General features: G+C 37.9%; 2 protein-coding genes across 2 annotated transcripts; one reads left to right on the forward strand and one right to left on the reverse strand.

Annotated features, from left to right (window-relative positions):
• The first annotated feature begins 8,785 nt into the window (after positions 1-8,785).
• LOC129409782 (zinc finger protein 345-like) lies at positions 8,786-14,880 on the forward strand. The gene is made up of 6 exons (XM_055156491.1): positions 8,786-9,090; positions 10,337-10,411; positions 11,215-11,292; positions 11,382-11,469; positions 11,949-12,120; positions 13,612-14,880. The coding sequence occupies exons 1-6, from the start codon at positions 8,894-8,896 to the stop codon at positions 14,406-14,408; spliced, it is 1,407 nt and encodes a 468-aa protein (XP_055012466.1). The 5' UTR covers positions 8,786-8,893; the 3' UTR covers positions 14,409-14,880.
• An 81-nt stretch (positions 14,881-14,961) lies between these two features.
• si:dkey-171c9.3 (uncharacterized) lies at positions 14,962-22,431 on the reverse strand. The gene is made up of 2 exons (XM_055156492.1): positions 22,302-22,431; positions 14,962-17,181 (listed from the first exon to the last, which is right to left on the reverse strand). Exon 2 carries the CDS (start codon positions 17,156-17,158, stop codon positions 16,544-16,546), a length of 615 nt encoding a protein of 204 aa, XP_055012467.1. The 5' UTR covers positions 17,159-17,181; positions 22,302-22,431; the 3' UTR covers positions 14,962-16,543.
• Between the last annotated feature and the right edge of the window lie 1,268 nt (positions 22,432-23,699).

The following is a 23,699-nucleotide window of genomic DNA, read 5'->3' on the forward strand; positions in this document are numbered from 1 at the left end:
ATTGATATATCGCCAAGAGTGTTTTTTGATATATTTTACTAAATTATTTTGTTACAGAGCTACAGTTTTATTGTTTCTTCAGAGGAAAGAAACTTGTTTATACGACACATTTGATATTTTCACTGTTTTGATGATTACAATGGGCGTGTTTAATATGAACTTTGCACAAGAAGTAGTTTAACAAAGACCTTTAGTATCACAGCCATCATTTAGCCATTATTTTTTACTGAATCGTATCGTATCGGTTTGAAATATACAGTATCAAATCGAAAGCTCACAGTATGGAGATATGTATCGTGGCCCATATATTGAGGTATGTATCGTATCGGCAGCTTCTTCATGATACACAGCCCTACTGATTTTGATAAAGAATTATGCTGAATTTTTGAATTGTAAACCTTGACTAAATTACGATTTGACCAGGACTAACCCAGAGAAATCCAGGACTAAAGCAGGGTTAAATCAAGAATAAACCACAGTAAACCAACCAGGACTACAACAATACTGAACTAATACCTGTTTAAAAATGTACTTAAAAGTAAGCCATTTCAGCAGGTCTCAAACAATAATAAAGAATACTTTTATTTTTTAATACAGATATCAAAAATGTACACTTAGGTTGAGTACTTTACTACTTTTACTTCATAATGTTACATCATTGAAGAAGACACACACTATGCCACTAGGAAATACTAGTCTCCACAGATCAGATAGATCAGGGGTGTCAAACTGAAATTCACAGAAGGGACAAAATTAAAAACTGGGACTAAGTTGTGGGCCGAACTAAATATTTATTGAAAAATTTCAACAACATCTGCATGTTTTGTCTTCTTTCAAGATATGTAATGTTAAACCTTTTCTTATTACAATACATGTTTAATAATAGTTTTACTTAAATATTGAATCCAGAACAAGCATAATATAAAACAACAGCAGCATTTTAAATAAATAATGACTCTATAGCCTGTATTTGTAGCTTTTGAAGTCCTTTTGAATGTTTTTTTTTTTTTTTCACAAGCCAATAACCAGTCAAAAATAACTACTTGCTTCAGTGAAAATCCAATCTTTCAACTATGAATAGTCAAAAATCATAAAGAAAATATTCCTCCAAGCTCAGTTTGCTAGACTGTGATTTACTCTAATGCACATGGGTCCAAGGCAGATACTTGGCATCTCTTCTTAGATACGGTGCATGTGCTATACTGACGAGGCAGCCCGCGGGCCAGCGATCTCGTGGGCCACATATAATTATATCGCGGACCAGATTTGGCCACCGGGCCTGAGCCTGACATGTCTGGACTACATAGCTAATCTGCTAGCCGTCACTTTCCAAAGAGGAATTGATCATGGGCACGCTTCTGGCTCCATCGACTCTGGCTTCTATTCACATTATATTGAAATACTGTCTTCTGTCTCTCTGTAACTGCTACAGTGAGCCTTGTCAGTTTTTGGCAATGTTTGTATTAACATGCTCTACATATGATACATGTAGAATAAGACAGAAGATTTACTTGTTTGTGGAGGAAATTATAGTACTTCAAAAATGTGCTAATTGTGTCCTGCAGCCCTAGTTTCTGTCTTTTATCAAGGTCTTGCTCTTTATTGTCTTATGGGCCTAATTTAAACATCATAAAAGTGTCATTGGTCTGTATTTTAATCCACTAAAACTGCCTTTTCAATTTACAACATCATCAAACTGCTTTATTTCATGTAACTCCCACAGACCTGTAAAATATATTCTCAAAGCCACAGATTGTAATTCAGATACTTTTGCCTCAGTTTAACTTTGGAAAGTAGAAACCATCAAAATGTCTCTGCGTTTCTTCCAATTGAAATCTCACAGATCCCTGACTGTGGTTTTCCAGATCAGATGTAGGTCCATTATAAAATTAAAGGTCCCATATTACTCAAAATGTACTCCTTTAATGTTGTTACCTCATCAGAAACATACCTGGAGTTGTGTTTTGTTTCATTCACACATGTTTAAGTAATCTTGTTTGTCTATATCTCTGTTCCACCTTCTGATGTCATGAAGTGGTAGTTTTGCACTTAACAGCTACATATTATCTTTAGTTCAGTAGAGATTGGCAATTCAAGAGAGAGGCAATTCCAGAGTTGAAATTATCCAAATGATTCTAGTAAAGGTGTATGTAGTTCACTGTTGGGCATGACTTGTTACTGTCATTTCAAAGTAATTCGTTACATTACAAAATTACTGCAATATAAAATGTAAGGCATTACACGACTATTGAAGCATTATGAAGTTACTCTCACCAAAATAACTGAACCAGGACTAAACCAGGACTGAACCAGGACTAAACCAGGACTAAACCAGAACCAAACCAGGACTAATCTTGGACTAGAACTTGGAATTCAGGACCGCCCCTGAGAGAACCCCGAGCCCGTGGAACAGGGGGTCTGCAAAGCGCGATCAGACGTCAGCTGCGTTTAGCCCCATGGAGCGTGGAGTTCTGCGTCGATCCTTTCGCTCGCGGTCACCCGATGGTCTACACGGGCGCATCTCCGGCGTTTCACCGCTGCTGATATCACGGTCATTTTAGCAAATTTGTATGAAGAAAAACAAAAAACCCACCACTTCAATCCAGGTTAAAAAGCTTTGTAACGCGCGTTACTGACATTTGTACTGAGTAACATATTATATTTTTGCCCCCTGTAATACCTTACATTACTGCGTTACTGCAAAAAGCAATGGATTACACTAATTTGTTACTTTTATAACACATTATTCCCAACACTGGTGGACTTATGATGTCATGTTAAAAACACAGCTCTTCTCTCAAATGGAAAACACTCTATTCCACCTTGTGATGTCATGTCATACAGGAAGTGCTCCACTGTGTTTTTAAACTCCATACACCATCTCCATCTCTGGAATCATCCATATCCTCATGATTTCAGGCCTGGATTTGGCCATCTGCCGAACTAAAGGGAAAATGTAGCTGTTAACTACCACTACATGACATCACAAGGTGGAACAGAGCATTTTGAGCTTTGGAGATGTAGACAGACTAATAATAAAGAATCATAAAAAATCAATCAAACATGTGTGAATGAAACAAAACACAACTTCAGGCATGTTTTTGAGGAGGTAACAATGTTCTAACATGGATTAAAGCTCACAGCAGTAACTTTTTTGTAATATAGGAATTTTAATACTATGGAACAAACTGCGGGCAAAGTAATAATATCTCTTTAAGACTTAAAATTAACATGTATTCACTGATAAAATCACACTTCCTTGTTAACAAATATACTCCAACTATAGCAGAGGAAAGTCTCTGAAACATATATATGTGAATTCTTTAGTGTCTGGGGGCCTGTCCTTAAACTGGAGGAGATGGTGCTTACAACATGCTAATAAAAGGCATTATAATGTAAATAACTTCAATATGTTTACTAGTACATTCATTCATCTCTCCTTTCTTCACCTCTGCTTAGGTCCAAACTCCTCTCTAGTGGTTTCCTCCTCTCAGCCACATCCAACACCTGCAGCTCCACGGACCCTCTCCAGATGTTAGTGTGACCTCTGACCTCCAGCCCTACCCTCGACGCAGTGGAAGTCCCATTTGAATTCACACGTTGTCATTTTTCACAACCAGAGCAGAGGAGGCTACTTTGGGAGTTCTGCTTAAATAAAGCATTCCTGTTTGATGACGCAGCGCCCCCCGGAGGGTAGTCCTTGGTGTAGTCCACATCTTTTTTCCATTCGGTTCTACTATGAGTAATAAAAGGAGACAATACAGGCAAAAAATCTTTCCTTCCATTTACATTCTCTTTTGTTTTGTGGTCAGTGGCATTGTTTTGATAATTTGCCGCTGATGTCATCAATGTTCCCTGAGATTGTGAAGCTAACTGAAGCACTACTCTGTCTGAAGCTCAAATTAGACTTTATCTGAGCTTTATTTTAACAGAGGTGACTTAATTGGAACTAAAGACATAAAATTACAGACACAAACTAACCCTTGTGTTCGTGATGTTCCAGCTCCAGAGAGAAGACAGCCCTGGGCCCTTCACCTCTGGGTCAACGCTGGCACCTCAGCAGGTAAGACTCATTTACATGTGTGTTGGATGGACATACTGTATATCCCATTATTATCGCTGTTTAACTTGTATATAATTACATTAAAGCTCTATTTAAGTTACATAATATGTCTGCATGGTTTAACCTGACATGACCTTCAGTTGTTCATGTATTGGAGGTATATTCTGTATGTAGCTCATGTTTATTACTGACTCTGCAGATGCCTTCAGAGCAACGTGGAAGCAGTGAGACAGCCCAGTGCACCCTCCGCTGGACATGCTCTCAAAGTGCACTAATTTCAAGCCTACAAATGTGTGACAAAAAAGCACACAACTTGACAAACATTTAAATGCTCTTGTGTAAACACTTGGGGCAAGAAATACAACAGGAGATGCACTGTTTCTTACCAAGCACTGATGAAGAGGAAGATGACCAAACTTGCCTCCTCAAAATAAAGGCTTTTAAATATTTTCTAACAGAGTACCCTTTTTCATGAGCATAACCTTAGTTATAGGGATACCATCAGCTCCCTGTTTTTGTACTCTTGTTTTTTTGTAATGGTTCTCACGTAAGAATCATTTCACTGTCTGTATTTTAAAATGCATTCTCATATTATTAATAGACAGAGGTTATTACAAATACTTAGTTCATTGGGGCATTGAAAATTGACCAAGTGAGGGGGAAATGTGTAACATGGAGATAAATGTACATGACTAAATTAGAGAAATAAGAGAATAAGAAGAACCCAGATGACATGAAAATATTGTGTTCACAGTCCTCACTTTCTGTTTGCAATTTATTTGAAAGGTCTGATATTGAGACCTCTGGTTGTACTGACGGTGTCCAGAATAGTTTTTAAGGTTTGTTAGTAGATGATGATGTTGACACAATTGAACTAAACCAAACCTCATCTTATTTTCCGCTGGACTAAGTGTTCCATGTGAAGGTATACCACTGGCCAACCAGTCAGAAAACTTTAGTGTCTGCAAAACACCAATGAGTCTTGCACAACATGCTATATAGTGCTTCTGCGGATTTACCATTTTGTTAAACATCCATGTTATTAGGTTCTTTTTTCAGACCAAGAGTTTGTTTTCATACCTGACAGTTTCGACTGCTCACTAGCGGTGGTGGTCACGTGATGTTGCTGTGACGTGTCTGGTCAGCTGATTTTATAAGGTTTTGGCACTGTCTTCCTACCAGTGGAGGCAGGACGACAGCGTCATCTGCAGCGCCAAAAATTCTCGGAAGACCAAATGAACCTCATCGGACGATTGTCAAACATCCACTGCTTTTTTTCAGAAATCAAAAGTGGTTCTTCATTTAAGGCACTCACATACTCCAAAAACCTTCAAGGGATATTTATTTTGTTTGTTTTTTGTCTTGTTTTGCTCCTAAGAAGAGTTATAAGTATTAGGGAAAGATGCTATGTCATTATTATTAACTCATTACAATTAAAAATGGACCTTCTGTCATATCTTGTGGACCATTAATGCAATAAATAATTTCACTGTATCCAAAATGAGTGCTTATCTTTAGTGCCTTCATTACCCTAAGCCGACATCACTTACCTGATGCAAAGTGCAGTAGTTTCATTAGTGGGAAGCATGCAGATAGTATTGTAATAGTGCTCTGAAGGCCCCCTGTTTCAGCTTCACAACATGTTTGTAGAGATGTAAGCTCCAGGATTAGCAGTGCAGATATACTGTACACAACATGACTGTACAACTATAAAGACACAATACATTCTGACCTTAAGACAGACGCAACTGAGCATTGCCAGCAAAATGGTGTAATTATAACTTTTGTTTTATATTTATCGTAGTAGAAGCATGTGTAATATACTATTTAATATGACATTATCACTATGGCCTTAAAAGAGAATACCTTATTCCTTTGCACATACAATATTTAACTGTTGTCAGAATGAGCATTAGGTCATAGTTTGTGAAAGCAATGACTGAAAACAATGGATATGTGAATTGTCTGTTCATGTGTATATATAAATGTTGTTGTTTTTGTTGCACAGTTGCGCCAATAAAGAAAGTATTCAAAAATGGTTAATGTCTGTTTTAATTTTACAGAAAAGACTTTTAATTTCTAAGTGAGTCTATTTGTTATATTATATCAATGAACTATGATAGGTTTTTAATCATAAATATTACAAAACAGAACAGTATGAATGGGGCTAAACTGTGACTTACTCGTTATAATTACTTCTTTCTTTTTTTATGTAATATGTTTAATTTTCACACACAGATCTGGCTTTATAAATCATGTTTGTAGTTGAGTTGTGGACTTACCAGACTCTCTCTATCCAGCAGATGTTTCAGCAAATGCTCCTAAAACTGTGGATGACCTACAACCAAAGTAAGTTATAATGTCTTCAAGCATCTCTTCTTCCTTCCTCCAGACACAAAGGTAAGGGAAAGGTTAGGTCAATACCAATATATTTCTACAGAAAATACCACATTAAATTCTAATATTTGAACAACTTTATGCCTCTACACACAACTACACCAAAATCTGATTCTACTCTGATTTCTGGAACCTACTCAAATGGCATGTAGACAGTAAAATCTGTTATGAGTATTCAGAGAGACCATGATCACAAAGAAATGAGTTGATCTGGCTTTTTATGTCATTTAAATAATCTTATAACTCCAAAATTCTGTCAGATTTTGAACGTGCATGTAACCCCAGCCATGAATAGATGACCCTCTACTACAGCTCAGTACAAATGTTATTGTACTCCAAAAATAAGTAATAAGGGCAAAGAAAAAGCTTATAAGCACAACATATAAGCACAAAAAATATAGCATTACTTCAAAATAATAACACTCAAAAAAGAAGAACATAGTAGAAGCCCAATAAATTACTCAAGATTAAAAAGTATTTGAGGAAAGATACCACTGAAGTAAGAGTAACTTAACTTAATCTGATATTTTCAAAGGATAGACACCAAAATGAGACAAATTAAATCAATCTGAAGGACTGCTGCAAGAAACACAAATGTTCAAATCATTTAATATTGTCAACGTAAAGCTTTAGTCACTTGTGGACTTACTCACAGTGGGAAGAAAGTACAATATCTTTAAATAGCTACTCAAGTAAATGTATTGTAATCCTTGTGACAGGCCTGCCCTAGTCTTGATGTATGTCTAACACGATGATTTAGGACAGTTATGAGCTATTTATGAGCTGTTTCAACTGATAAATACAAAAGTGTTGGTGGTAAAATAATGTCTCCTACGTTTATTTCATTGTTGTCATCTGTTGTCACCGCTCACTTGACACGGAGTCTGTGGTTTTACACAGGGTGACCAGATTTTCAAAATAAAAAACGGGGACATTCCTGGTTTGTGGTGGTTGGTAATAATAAAATTGTGAAACTAGTGCGTAATTAAGGAAAATTGTTACACACTCAGCACTAATGAGAGTCAGTATTGTCACGTTTTCTTTGTGTTTTGGTCATTTTTAAACAGCTTTTCTGTATTTTACCTAAACAAATGACAATTCATGCCTCTCTTTACTGATGGCAGGGACCAGATTGGTCAAAAATAGGGACACCTGGGACATTTCTTGGGACAAATCACTGGTTTTGGATACATCTGCAGGGACAGTGGACACAAGATTCAAAACTAAGACTAAATACGCTTGGTCACCCCACTCTATATTGGTGCTGTTCACAACTTTTGTATTCATCTTGTTGGAGTTTTTTTTTTTTTTTTTTTAATTGTCACTGAAAGTTCAAAATATCATTACAGAGGTGCAACAGCCAGTGTTGGGGAGTAACAGATTACATGTACTGGAGTTATGTAATCAGAGTAAAAATGATGAGTAACTGTATTCAGTTACAGTTACTGTTTCAGTGAGTGGTAATTGGATTACAGTTACTTTGTTGAAATAAATACAGCGGTATTTTCATGTTTTCACATTTCAGGCTTTATCCCCCTTTATTTAAAAATTTTTTTAACGGTAATTCCACTCATTGCCAAACACTAAACCAGGACTAAACCAGATCTAAACCAGGACTAAACTGAGACTAAGACAGGACTAAACCAGGTCGAAACAGGGTCTAAACTAGGTCTAAACCAAGACTAAACCAAGACTAAACCAGGTCTAAACCAGGTTTAACCAGGTCTAAACTGAGACTAAACCAGGACTAAACCAGGTCTAAACCAGGCCTAAATCAGAACTAAACTGAGACTAAGACAGGACTAAACCAGGTCTGAACCAGGTCTAAACCGGGTCTAAACTAGGTCTAAACCAAGACTAAACCAAGTCTAAACCAGGACTAAACCAGGTCTAAATCGGGTCTAAACTAGGTCTAAACCAAGACGAAACCAGGTCTAAACCAGGACCAAACCAGGACTAAAACAGGTCTAAAACAGGATTTAACAGTACTAAATCATGCTGCATGGACCGTGTTTCCTCCTCTTCTATCAATAATATTTTTAATAAGGTTAAGTCTGGGCTTTTTTATTTTCTTTTATCAGACAAAACATCTTATTTTAACAATTCCTCATCTTTGCTTCTCTACAGCAAATCAAGTAATCCAAAGTATTCAGATTACATTACTCACTTTAGGTAATGTTATGGATTACGTTACAAACTACATTTTGGGATATGTAATCTGTAATCTGTAGGGGAATACATTTTAAAAGTAATTATGATAACAACAAACAAAATAGACTGAAAATCCGTCCTCGTTTTCTATTGGCTGTTAGGTTGTCAATCAAAATCCTTACGTTTCCGGCGCCAAAGACTCTGTTTACTCAACCAACACAGAGTTTCTTAGCGGCTTTTTCAAACTGTAGCTTCCTCACAGCCAGTACAAAGTTTGTTATAATGTCAAACCTGAATCCAGTACCACTTAGCCGCAAAAGAAAGTCCGTTTTTGAGGTTGCTGAAAGAAGAAGAAAAGGAGAGAAGGAGCGAAGCAAAACTAAGGTGATTCTTGGAGATTGCTTCCAGCGATGGCGCGCGCTGAAGCAGAGGAACGGTCTAAAGACTGACGCGTTGGTCGCTAAATTACTTCTGGACAGGTCAGTTCAACAGCAATTCTGAAGTGCACCGGTGTAAACAAGCATGATTTTAACGTAACGAGGTAGGAGGAGGTGTTTCTACTTAGGTCAACAGTCGCTGTATTTTTCTTTCCTTGGAAAATCCACTATTCAACCTCTAAAAACGTGCTGTGTAACTTTTCTGATGAAGATTCCTCCACCTGTTTGTCTCCATGTTATTGCATTACCCGATCTCTTCCACAGTATGATCTATTCAGTGATCAGTGTTGGGAAGGTGACTTTTAAAATGTATTCCCCTACAGATTACAGATTACATACCCCAAAATGTAGTTTGTAACGTAAACCATTAAATTACTTAAAGTGAGTAACGTAATCTGAATACTTTGGATTACTTGATATTGTTATGCCTTTGAAAACAACATGAATGTAACAACAACATACTCAAAATTCTTGTTTGTTCTCTTCAAATTGTCTGTTGAGCCCAAGTCTCCATGAACAGACTTTTGTTTACTGTAGAGAAGTAAAGACCAGGAAATCTTAACATGAGATATTTGTTTTGTCTGCTAAAAGAAAATAAAAAGCCCTGTCTTTACTTAAGCATTTTAAAAATATTATTGATAGAGAAATTGATTTCTATATGAAATCACTGCTGCCTTAAATTATGTCCACCCTACTGTTAGGTGTCATATTGTCTAGACCAGGTTTAGTCCTGCTTTTAGACCTGGTTCAGTCCTGGTTTAGACCTGGTGTAGTCCTGGGTTTAGTCCTGGGTTTAGTCCTGGGTTTAGTCTTGGTTTAGGCCTGGTTTAGGCCTGGTTTAGGCCTGGGTTTAGGCCTGGGTTTAGTCCTGGTGTAGTCCTGGTGTAGTCCTGTGTAAACAGGAAAATCCCGCTGTGTAATCCATTTATTTCAACAAAGTAACTGTAATCCAATTACCACTCACTGAAACAGTAACTGTAACTGAATACAGTTACTCATAAATTGTACTCTGATTACGTAATCCCAGTTACATGTAATCCATTATTCCTCAACACGGTCAATGATATATCACCATATTATCATCACTGGTTGTCATGGAAAGAGATGTGTTTAATACTGTGAAACAATGCATAGTGTGGAACATTCTAGGTAAAGCAATATCCAGAATAATAGTGGCGTAGTACACCTTTAACTTGGACTTGCCTGTCTTCATGAAATGTGGTTGTATGGACCTGGTTTTGACTCTAAAAGGCCACACGGGGGCGCTTTGTTTTTATGGTGGTTACAGTTATGAGAACTTCACCTCTACTCAGAACCCACAGCAACCCACATCCAGCGCTGGAACACCATCTGAAGCTGACAAGTGAGTCCTGGCCTAGTTCTGTTGTCCTGCTTTAGACCTGCTTTGTACCTGCTTTAGTCCTGTTTTGTCCTGGTCTAGTCCTGGTTCATATCTGGCATAGTCCTTAACATTAATTATAAATAGTCTATTTTATGGTGTGACCAGACAAGGTTTGCACAACTGACCAAAAATTTAAATTGTTATAATATATTTTTGTAACATATTAATCAGTTATAATGATAGATATTTAATTGAATAATCGAGTTACAGATGAAAAAAGATGGATACACCTTGAAAAACCTTGAGATACAATATTTAAGATTGTTGTTTGATGATTTTTTTGGTCTGAATGGAAACAAAACTTAGCCAGGCTGGTGCCACCTAGTGCCTCCAGTCAGGTCAGGAATCGGAATACACTAAACGGTTTGCAAGAAGCCTGGAAGTGCGAGTTCAGGCACCAGCCAGTCAGCGAAGAGCCATACATTCTGTGTTGGCAACGATTCCCGAGATCGAGGATTTAAAGCCAAAACAAAGAGAATGTTTGGTGAATTTTATCAAGGGGAAAGACGTTATTGCCCTTCTTCCTACGGGATTTGGAAAAAGCTTGATATACCAGTTAGCAGTGATTGGTTATATAAAAATAAAATACCTACCTACTGTCGAGCAAATGAATCCTAATGCTGCGATGGTTTAAACAAAGTGAAACCGGCTGATGAATCAGGCTAAACAAAACTGTCCATTCAGATCAATCTACTGTATAATAGTTATAATACTTGGATGTATTGATTTGACAGAACCGCATATCGTTGTGTTTCATTTTGCAGAGTCGTGAAGGCGCCTGTCCCATCTGTACCTGAGCCTGAGCCCACCCCTTCCTCTGCTCCGTCTGCACATGTGTTACAGTGAGGCTTAATGCTGTTAAATGTGGATCTTTTTGACCCCGTGGTATTACTGTATTTTAATGTAAACTCCCTTTTCATGTGTTGATCAGGTGCCCATCGTGTGGTTTTGTTTTACCTTCAAACAGAAATACTTTGGACGAAACGCATCAGGCCCAAACTATCGAAGTCACAGTGGAGGTAAAACCAGAATAAAAACAAATGTACATTCAGGTTTTCATTACCAATACTTTGCAGCTGACGTCAGAAAAAATTTCTGTGGGTGTGAAGTTAACTGAAAGCACTACTCTGTTAGAAGCTCTGTTACACAAATTAGGCTTAATCTGAGCTTTCTTTGAACACAATCTGTCCAGAAAAAGCTGACTTGGTTGGAACTACAACAAATAAGCTGATTAGTCACTTTTTTATTGAAAATCAAACACCTGAACAGGACCATGAATGCTCGTATTGATCACAGGCTCCTGAAAATGTGTTGCTTAAATCCATTTTGTATTTTTTTTTCATGACTTTTCAGACAATCTTAAAACTTTTCTGCCTGTGTTTGCTACTGTATGCATTGTGTCACCATGGTAACTGATTAACATTCCACCATAGAGACGCATATAGAACACCCACAGCGTATTGTCACAGCAACGGATCAATACAGTTTATCCTCACAGCTGGAGCAGTCAGAGGAGTCGATGAGCGGAGCAGAGGGAGTGGACCAGAGTGATGGAGAGACTGAACAAGAAGAAGAGGAGGAGGAGGAGGAGGAGGAAGAGGAGAGTGAGGGATCGGCCGTGGACTGGAGGAGCACAATTCAAAGAGAGGAAAAGAGAGGAGACAAGACAGGTGAGGAACTCTGGAGTAAACAAATTTATGAATCCTGATTATATTCTGATCTATACTACCGGTCAAAAGTTTTAGAATACACATATTTTTCCAGTTATTTATAGCAATTCAAAGTAGTGCAAGTCCAATGAAGAGCTTGGAATAGTACAAAGTTAAATACTGAACAGCCAAAGGTTAATAAAAAAGATAAAAGCACAGTCTCCAAACTTAAACCCCATTGAGCTTTGGGATGAACTGGACAGAAGAGTGAAAGAAAAGCAAACTACAAGTGCCACACATTTATGGGAACTTCTGCAACTGACTTCGGAAGAACTTTCTGAAGAATATTTGATTTTTATTGTAAAAAGAACAAGCCACAAGCGTGTTCACCTGTTATATCTGCCAAAGGTGGACATTTTCATGAATCAAAAATACAAAAGTAAACTGTAAAAAACTGGAAAAAGTGTGATGTTCTAAAACTTTTGACCCTTAATGTATGTTATAATGTTGTTTCCTAATCACAAACATATCTGGAGTTGTGTTTTGTTTCATTCACACTTGCTTAATTAACACACAGACTTTGCATATTTAGGCTGAGTTCTTCTCTCAAATTGAAAACACTCTGTTCCACCTTGTGATGTCATGTGGTAATATGGGAGGTAGGATAGACTCCACTGTGTTTTTAAACTCCATACACCTTCACTAGAATCATTTGGATAATTTCAGCCGTGGAATTACCAATCACCAATGAACTAAAGGTAAAAGATATCTTTAAAAAATTACCACTTCATGACATCACAAGGTGGAACAGAGTAATTTGAGCTTTGGAGATGTACACATAATAATAAAAAATAATAAATAATTACTCAAACAAGTGTTAATGAAACAAAACACAACTCCAGGTATGTTTTTGAGGAGGTAACAACATTATAACATGACTTAAAGCTCACGAGAGTCAATTTTACTTAATATTGGACCTTTAAAAACAAGTCATTAGGGATGTAAGAATAACCAAAATATCGTGATATCGTATTGTCAACCATCACAATATACTGAATTACAAGTCTCTTTGCTTAAATTACGAGTTATGGTGCAGCAATAACTAAAAAAAGAAAAAGAGAACTACATAGACCATGATCCTTTGCTCCATTTTAGTGCAGACTACATGAAGAAATAACAGTTCTAAGCACTTTTAAGTCTTAGTTCTTTGGATTAAGTCAAGGCATTTTAAGAGGTAAAAATTGCATATTAACTGTTTTGTTAACCTTCACAAAATATCGCAATAAATATCATACAGAGAGATTTGGATATTGTTACATCCCTAATCGTGAGCCTCCCCACCATATCGTGAGCTTTCCCACGATATAGCAATAAATATCGTACCACGAGGTTCATACCGTGACAATATTGTATTGTGAGGCGTGGATATCGTTACGGCCCTGCAAGCCCCTCATTTTCAGCCACCCCCACCCCTCATTTTTAACATGGTAATCTGTAATATTGTTTTTTCAGGTGCATCACAGAAGCAGCTTTGCACCGAGTGTGGAGAGCTTTACAAGAAGAGCCACACATGTGATCACAAAACCAAACCCTACGTGTGTAACATCTGTGGCCGAAGATTCATCTCAGAACCGGCGCTCAAAATTCACAGCAACATTCACTTGGAAACCCACCAGTACCACTGCAAATACTGCTACGTCAGTTTCAGGACTAAAGTGGACAAAGTAGCACATGAGTTAATCCACCTGAAACAGAAGGATCCATTCAAATGCCCAGATTGCGCGTTGACATTTCCAACACACAAGAAAAGAGATGCTCACAAAAAGCAACACGGCGATAAGTATAGGTGTAAATTATGCGGGATCGGGTTTAGAGAACAGCAGAAGTTTCTGAGACATGTTGTCGTTCATACGGGAGAGAGGAGATTCAAATGCTCCCTGTGCGAATGGAGTTTCAAACAGGAAAGTCATCTCAAATCTCACATGCGTCTTCACACCGGAGAGAGGCCCTACTGCTGTAAACACTGTCACAAAGCTTTCAGTCATAATGTGAGTTTGAAGAGCCATGTGCAAAAGTATCACCCGGAGGAGAAGGATGAAAGGGAGGAGAAGAAGAAGGTGGAGGAGAAAGAGGGAGAGAGCATAGAAATGAAGAGGGAGGAGGGACAGACTGCGGTGAAGCCCAAACGGAGAATCCCATCCACTGGTCGTCCAACTGGGAGACCAAAAATGAACCCAGACGGAGAAAAGAAAGCCACCAAAACAAAAAGGCTAAAGACACAGGACAGTGATGATGAAGAGTTTTTGTAGTGTCGTCAGGTTACTAAATGGTACGATACTCAATACCAGTTCTGATACCACAATAATAACAAAAAAAATTGTTATACTTTCTTTTCTGTTACTATAACAAGTGGCCTTATATTTTTCAGTCGTTCAGGTACGTTCCATGCGAAGGTCTGTAGTGGTCAGGTTTGTGGAAATGCAAGCCGCTTTCAGGGATGTGTGTTTTTCAGTTCAGCAATCAAAACTAAAACTAAGAAAATATGCTTTTATTGTTGTATAATTTTGTTTTTAAAAGTTTCATACTGTGGCTTTAAATAAACAATTGAACAGCTACACTTTGGTTGTGATTCGATAATTGTCTTGAGAACCAAAACACCTACCAATAATCATGTCCAATGTTTTTATAACTAAGAGTAAAAGCTGTATGTTTCTGACAAGTGTCATTCTGCCCTCTACAGAACAATCAGGGGAACTGCAGCTGAAAATTTAATTCAGTTTTTTAGGCACAGATTTTAGATTTTATCATATAAAAATAAACATTTACTGAATACAAGGAGTAAATCAGAAGTTAACACAATACTTTTACTAAAGCTTTTTATAACATTTTGTGCAATTCTGTGTACAGTGTCAAACTGTCAGTTTTTCAAAATGACCAGAGAAAATAAAAAATATACATCACAGTTAATAAGGGTGCACTCCCTGGTTGTCTCCATGGAGATGTGATTGCGTTGCCTGGAAAGTTCCACAGTATGACATTAAAATCTGATTCATTATTGCGTTTCAGAGGTGGGACCAAGTCATTGTTTTGCAAGTCTCAAGTAAGTCTCAGTTGTTTGACCTCAAGTCCAAGTCAAGTCCCAAGTCAAATACAGGCAAGTCCAAGCTGAGTCTCGAGTCACTGACTCATAAGTCCAAGTCAAGTCCAGGTCGTCTGCTTTGAGATTCAAGTCATTTCATATCTAAACCAAAGTACAAATTGTAGGTTAGATTTTTGCAGTTTATGTGAATTTTAAGATAAATTGTACTTAAAAAGTCATGGTATATTAATATATGAGAATTTATATAATAATAGCAGAAATGTAAATTTTTCCTTTTTAAATGCCTTGACAAGATTTTAGTGTGAATCACTACGATCGGAAATGAAAGAATTCAGATTTAAAGGTGCTTAATAACAGTTATGTATGAAGCGTGTAGTCTGCACTGAAATGGAAGGATCACGCTCCACGTAGTTCCCTCTGTTTTACTGTATATTATTGTATCGTACTGCATTGTACTGTATATTACTGTAGTATATTTGAGTATCGTAGTACTTCAGTACAAAACAGAAGTGGGAGGGGCATGTTCCAGTTTGTTCCTGTAAAATTCAACACCACATGTATCAACTGTAGAGAGAAAAGTATTTTATAAAAACATATATTTTTAGTAAAAGCATCAAGTCTTCTCAAGTCAAGTCCCAATTTACTGACCTTCAAGTTCAAGTCAAGTCCCAAGTCTTAGTCCATTTTATCAAGTCAAGTCTCAAGTCCTAAAAATAGTGCCTCAAGTCTGCTGCGTTTATATCAGCTACAGGGGTTTAACTGCTCAAAAATGCCTTGAAAGACATACATTCTTACAGTGAGTGTGGTCACCTCTCCACAGATCTGACCTGTTAACTGGCCTGGGGTTTATCACTAATTGCCTCCATGGAGACAGAGGGCGCAAATGCCATATTGTGGAACATTTTAGACAAAGCATCATCTCCATCAGACACGTGACAGACTCCCCACCAGAAAACTTACACAGTGAAAAACATTGGCCTATTTCAGTGTTTCTCAAACTGTGGAATGCGAGCTCCTTCAGGTGTTACTTAGGCAGCTCTTCAATCTGTGGGTTTTCCTAACTTTAGAGTAGATTTTATCCACTTTTTGGCAAATTTCTTGTTTAGAACTACAGTGGAAATGGTGTAGTCCACTTTTAGACCTGGTTTAATCCTAGATTAAACCTGGAATAGCCCTGTTATAGACCTGGTTTAGATCTGAAGGTGCAAATACTTTCTTTGCTGTAAAAAGTTCCAAAGCGACTGGCCTATCCAATAGACTAGACCTGTTTCGCGTCATCCAGAGAACAGTTTAATAATAGTTTTTGCCATTTGCGTCGCTAGCACCTCCAAACTCAGTCTGTCTTTAACTTCTTCGTGAGCCAGCTTCATGACATCCAAAGAGACTGTCTCTGCAAACGCCATCACCTCCTCTTTCTGCCTGGCGCTGTGTTTTACAGGAGTCTTCAGTGGTCAGTGAATCCATCAGCTGTTGCATCATCTCCACTTTGGATTGGTCAAACTCTGAGCGATCCTGCTCGTCTTTTGGCGTCGGCGGCGGAGGAGATGGCGTGAACTCTTTGGCCAATCCTCCTTTAAGTTTTCTGGTAAAACTCTGTCGATTTTTCACCATTTCGGGGAGCAGAGGGGTGGGTGGAGGGGCATCGGGGTAGTCCAGGGACCCCAGATTTGGCAGTCCAGATTGGGGTAAAGTTGGATAGATTTGCTGTGATGTCTGGTCGCTTTTGCTTGTTTCTTGTTGGTGTGAAGTTGAGTTCTTTTGACTGACTTCCCTCAACGCGGTTTCAATCACGTTCATTGCTAGCGTTTTTGCATGCCTTTCCTTAAAATCCTCATAGTTTTGTATTTCCAATTGGAGAGACTGGATTATTGCGTTTGCCATGTTTTGTGCAAACTTTTCAATGGTCCCTTTGTGCAGTGGGGTTTCCCGGGGGTCTGCCTGGTTTTCTGTGGCAGACATCTTGGATCTCTCTGTATCCAAACCTATGGAAAACAGATCATAATTTGAATGATTTGAAACAATGGAGACATTTTTTGCAGTGCAGAGTCCAGTTTTGGTTTGAATTCTTGCCTTGTTCCTAAAGTTTGTCCAAAGTTTTATGGCAGAATGACCTGCCAACAATACAGTGAGTAAAACAATCCCCAAACATGGTACAATAATTTTGAGACGATGCCACTTGTGAACTTGATGACCAGATTAAAGTGGGGGCATTACACTTCTATGAGGTTTTAAAGGTCCTATATTATGTAAAATGGATTCTTGTGAGATTTAAGCCATGTTATAATGTTGTTCCTCACCAAAAACATACCTGGAGTTGTGTTTTGTTTCATTCACATGTTTGAGTAACACTTTATTGGTATATGGTCACATTTTTATATAACGCTTTTCCACCTTCAAGGCGCTTTACAAGAAGGAACCACTCACCCATTCACACTGGGGGTGAGGTAGGTAACGTGTCTTGCCCAAGGATACAATAACAGCATTCATCTGTGGGAGCTGGAATCACACCAGCCAACCTGTGGTCAGTGGATCTGAAGCTCAACCAATGATGTTTATGTCGAGAATGAGATTCAAACCGCCAACCTTCAGGTCAGTGGACAAACGCTCTACCAACTGAGCTACTGTCACCCTAATCTACATCTCCAAAGCTCAAAATGCTGTGTTCCACCTTGTCATGTAGTGGAAGTTTTCAAGTTAACAGTTACCTTTTACGTTTAGTTCAGTACAGATGGGTGACTGCAGGGCTGAAATCATCCACCACATCCGGCCAACCAAGCCATTTTATGTGTCCCACAAGGGGTTAAACGGTATCATTTGTTATTATGTTGTGACTCTCTGCTGCTACTACATCTCCCACAATGCATCGCAGTTGTTTCCCGTGAAGTGACTGCATCTCGTCACTAGAGAGGCCAAGAAAACTCATCAAATTTCCCCAAAAATGTCCAAGAAAAGAAAAATTGATGCAGAAGGATGGTTATTTCATGAATGTTACTGAAGGAGTAATGTGAATGTTTTAACTTAAACCTTTAAATCAAATCAAATCCACTTTATTTCTAGAGCACATTTCATAAACAAATCAGTTTTCCAAGTGCTGCACAGTACAGATAAAACATAAATATAAAGTAAAGCTCTACTTAACTCTACTAGTCCTCATTAAGACAATAAAACTAGTAAAATCAAATAAGAGCAAGAATACCAGTAAATAATTGAAAAAAGGTAAAAAAAACAAACAAAAAAAAAAACATAAAAATAAACAAAATAAATAAATATTAAATGAAAAATCAAATACAGTCTGATATTACAGTTACAGTTGCAGTCTTAACTTTACAACCGGCCCTTTGATGTGAAAATGAGTTTGACACCCCTGATCCAAATGATTGTAGTGGAGGTGTATGGAGTTTGAAAACACATTGGAGCACTCAGCCTATATGCAAGGTTTGTGTGTTTAGCATTTGTGAATGAAACAAAAAAACAACTCCAGGGATGTTTGAGATGAGTAAGCATAAGCAACATTATACCATAGATCAGAATATAACATAACACATAACATATTTAAATCCCCATGTTACTTTTACTTGAACAAGTCACACAACACATAACACAATAAAACTAATGCACATCACATCAGGTTTGTGAAGTTGTTGTGTATAGTTTTGTGTCATGTTTTGTATATTTATGAAAAATGGCCCTGTGGGAGCATGGGGAGATATAGGCTTGTGGCGGAGCCTTGTACAGGTTCATACTGCTAACTGTAAAGAGTGTTAAAATAGGGCCTGAGAGATCGCTAGATTACTCATACATGCAAGATTACTCATACATGCATGGATGACTTTTAAAACTACTTCAGATATGTTGTTGATGAGAATATGATCGAAGCTAAAAAAAATAAAAAAGCCCTGTTGAAATAGAGGAAGATAAAAACTGTAGAAAGTGAAAGATGAGGTTAGAACAACATTCTCTTTTTAAGTTTTTACAGGAAGTTAAAATAAAACACATGAGAAACCTGCCTGCAAAATCTCCATGTGTGTGTGTGTGTGTGTATATATATATATATATATATATATATATATATATATATATATATATATATATATATATTTAAAGGTGCTGTACTCTGGTGAATGCTTGTTACCATGGAGATGGAATATTAATATAACATTAAAGGGCCCATCTCATGCAAAATCAACTTTCAGAGCTTTCTAAGGGTGATGTGTGGGCCTTGTATATGTCGCCACAGCGTTTTTTCAGATTGATTCTGTGTTTTATTTTAACAAACTGCAGCGTATTTCTGCCACCCTCCCACGTGACAATGAATTAAAGCTGCTACAATGATGACATGGCTAGCTACACCTATGACACGTTTGACATAGCAAAAAAGTGCTTCGCCTCCGCCCCACCTCCACCCTGCATCGGCTGACAATTCCCACATGAACACCTAAACAAAAGCGACAGCATAAGCTCATTGTTCTACACTGCAGTGTACACGATATAATAAGTTTATCTACTAGTGTTTATTAATACTTTACCAATCAGTAATGTTCAGCTGATGTCGACGTGGTGCTTGCGCTTCGTGCACCTCAAAGTCCTCGTCTGATTCTGGGTCCAACACATGCGGCTGAACGCGCTGTGTCACCATGATGAATAAAAGTTTATTCCTACCACTATCAGGGTGCACGTCTGTCTCCCCCTCCCTCCCTGAGATGGCGGAGGAAGGGCGGCTCACTCAGAGTCACGTTTGGAGGGTGGAGCCTGTGTTTTCTCAGGACGGGCGGGGGCATGAGCAATAGTCGGCCTTTCATAGTTCCTGGTCTGTGACTGTCTCCAAGAAATCAGTAAGATTTCATAACTATTGTGTAATGGATGTTCCAAAACCCAAATTGTGCTTGTTTATGTGCAGAAGATACAATGTGGAAATAGTTATTTTCCACGAGATGGGCCCTTTAATAATATTTATACTGCAAATTTTAAAGAGGTGGTATTATGCAAAATTGACTTTCTAGAGCTTTCTACTACGTTGTAATGTTGTAATATCTGAAAAGGTTTTAAATGACATCCATGCACGTTTGAGTAATCTAGTGATCTCTCCTGGGCCCTATTCAAACCCTTACATTTAGCTGTAAAATTCTGTGCAATGCTCTGCTCACAAGCCTACATCATGCACGCTCCCACATCACAGTTTTTAATAAATATACAAAAGCAGGATGTGAAACATACTCATACAAAATACACTACAACTTCCCAAACCTGATGTGCAGTAGTTTTATTTGCATGATGCGCACTGTCTGCTGTGATAGCGCTCTGCAGGGGGAGTGACTCTCAAGGCATGTAAAAATGTAACACGGTGAAGTGTTAACTGTCAGTCATATCAGTGGCTTCACACTTCATGCGCTATGTAACTTTTTTGGTGAAAGCTTGTTACCATGGAGACAAACTGCTGCTCTATAAATCTTGCTTGTTTTGTCTATAGTTTTTTTAAAAATCTTGTGAAGTTAAAAATTTACTTCCTGGTTGAAGGTGGACAGGAGATATGACATACACAGAGGTAATTCCATAACATCAATCATAAAAGCCAAAACTTGTCTAAATTGCACAATAGTTATGATTAGACAAATAAATGGCAACACAAAAATGCCTTCCCTGTGAGCAAATTATCTCTGTATTTTGGTTTTCCGTGTTGATGACATAGGTAGAGGGAATCTGTTATAAATCAGCACTACTTCCTGTATTTTTGTACTTTTCTTTTCAACTTTTTCTCCAGAAACTGCCACATAACTGATGTAAAACTATGATAATTATTGAGCACAGATACTATATCATCAAACCAGGTCAGAATTAGAAAACATGAAAAGCTGTCAAATGTAGGTTTAACTCAGAAACACTGCAGAATGAGTCAAATGAAGAGGAAACAGAGATTCTAACATTATTTTTGAGCTTTAATATGCTGTATGCATTTTCATTTTGTTTTCAAGTTCTTGCACCTGCACAGACTCATCTCATAGGCATGTGCTTTTATCAAAATTATAAAGTTTTACAGAATTTTCTGTTCTTGATAAAACTCCCCCTGTTGTTTTCATATTGACTCAGAATGTTTTAAATTTGTTTTGTTCCAAATCATTTATTTTTATGATGGTAAGGTTTCAATTGTGCATGAAACAAAACAAAACAAAAACATATGGTATATATTTTTTATTTTTCTAAAGGAGGATCTGTCAAATGCTTGTCACCATGGAGATTTTATGCTTTGCTTCTAATGTTCCACAGTATGACATTAAAGGTGTCTTGGCTTGCATTTTTTTTTCAATTATTGGATAAAGATACATTGGCAAGCTCGCCTCAACACAGATCTTACCTGTCTCAGTGGCTCACCTCCTTGTCTCCATGGAGATAGAAACATTTAATGCCACACCGAGGAACATTCTTGGCAAAGCAATAACATGGGGACAAGCAAGTGGCGGACAAAAGACCAGAAAAGTTATACACCACTTTGAGGTCGCATTGTGTTTCTGTAATATTAAAGCCACACTATGGAACTTTCTGGAAATGGCATGTCATCTACATGATTCCCTGGAAATAAAAATTTAAAACCGTACTGTAGATAGACACGTTTTAAGCCATACTGTGGAGTATTATAGCCAAAGGAACAACATTTCCATGGAAACAAACAGGAAAAGACCCTCCTCCAGGCCAAATAAGAGTCAGGTTTATGGAGATGCAAGCCCACTCCGAGTAAGGGCAACTGTTTTTGTTTTTTAGTCAACATCATACTGTTATTTTTGTCTGTTTTTAGTCTAAAAAGTTACATAGTATGGCTTTAAATTGCTTGAGGCTGATTAGGTCTATCTGTTCAAATCAGCAAAAGATCTTTCATTTTACAAACCCAGCAGAGTCATACATACAGAATATTTAAAAATAAAAGCCTATTTAAAACTCAAAAGAAACACAAGGCCCGGGGCTGAGAGAACTTCGACTGGAACAAGGCCAAAATCAACAAACCACAATCCAAGAAATACTTTAAAACATTTACAAAGTTTCACATGATTATAAAAATACAAGTTTGGGACAGAAATAAAAACATATTTGATAAAGTTGAAATTAGACTCACCGTGAGAGTGATAGTTGTGCACAGTTGAATGTTTCTGATGCAAATGAACGAACACGGAAACTTCAAAACCACTTCCTGTGAACTGCAGACTCACTACTGTATCATGTCAGTCTGTTAAAGCCGCACGCTGTCACTTTTCTGGTGGAGGGTCAGCCACATACTCGTCTCAGTGGAGATAGCAGGGCTTGGTCTGTAATCTTCACTGGCATTAAAGTTATTTATCTTCACAGAGGCAAACAGGTGAGAAGTTACAGGTCAGGACTGTGGAGAGGCGACCCCGCTCACAGTAAGAATGCATGTTTAGCTGCTTGTTTCCATGGAGATATGATTGCTTTGACTGGAATGTAAACATATCTATCTGTCGTTTGTTTAATTGCAAGTGTTTTTATTGCTCAAAAACATGCATTCTTACTGTAAGCAGGGTTGCCTCTCCACAGATCTGACCTGTACCTTGGTCTTGCGGTGTCATCTGCCTCAATGAAAATAGATAAGTTTAATATCATACTGTGGAACATTCCAAACAAAGCAATAACATCTCAATAGAGACAAACAAACAGGTGGCAGACCCTCCCCACTTACATAGTGCACCTTTAATGCCATACTGCGAGACATTCCTGGCAAAGCAATAACATCTCCATGGAGACAAGAAGGTGAAAACATGAAAACCTGTCACTGTAAACAAAATAACGTGTAAGTATCAATGTGCACAGTCAGAGCGACACTGGGTTTTAAATGTAATACATTTTTTTTGCCCTTTTTTGGATCATTTCTTATTTAAAACTACAAGGGAAATGGTGTAGTGCACTTCTAGACCTGGATTAGTCCTAGATTAGACCTGGGACAGTCCTGTTATAGACCTGGTGGTACTCAAAAAAGACGACCTTGGTTATATTTGGTGCGGAACGCTTGACACACTGGACTAGACCATTGTCATTTGGCACCATCTTGTGGCAAATGTGTGTATGTTTTGTTGGCTTTTTTTGTTTGTTTGTTTTTTTACATATCAGTCCATGCAGAAATATGAACTGACAAATAATCATATTTCAGAACATGTTTGTACAGATCTAAACTACAGAGTTAGCCGTTTAAGACAATAAGAGAGGGCATTTATTTTGTTGACGGAGGAACGTGGGCAGCGTACTTCAAAAAAACTGCAGCCTTTGTAATTTGCCAAATGTAATTATTTGATGCCAGTTCTGCTCCTAATGTAGAGATCCGTCTGCAAAACAAAAATAACAGTGAGACAATCAGCTGTGTGTGCCTCCCCCTCCACGCCACCCGGACCAAAACATCAATAAACCGGACTGAGCTCCTATTGGACGAAACGCGTTTGAAAAATCCACTTGCCAGACTCCGACGGTGCGTTTGAATTTATGTTTAGTACACTGCGCAGGGACG

Source organism: Boleophthalmus pectinirostris, unplaced genomic scaffold (genome assembly GCF_026225935.1).
Source record: "Boleophthalmus pectinirostris isolate CB_2022bp ecotype Guang Dong unplaced genomic scaffold, ASM2622593v1 HiC_scaffold_20, whole genome shotgun sequence".
NCBI classification, from domain to species: Eukaryota; Metazoa; Chordata; class Actinopteri; order Gobiiformes; family Gobiidae; genus Boleophthalmus; species Boleophthalmus pectinirostris.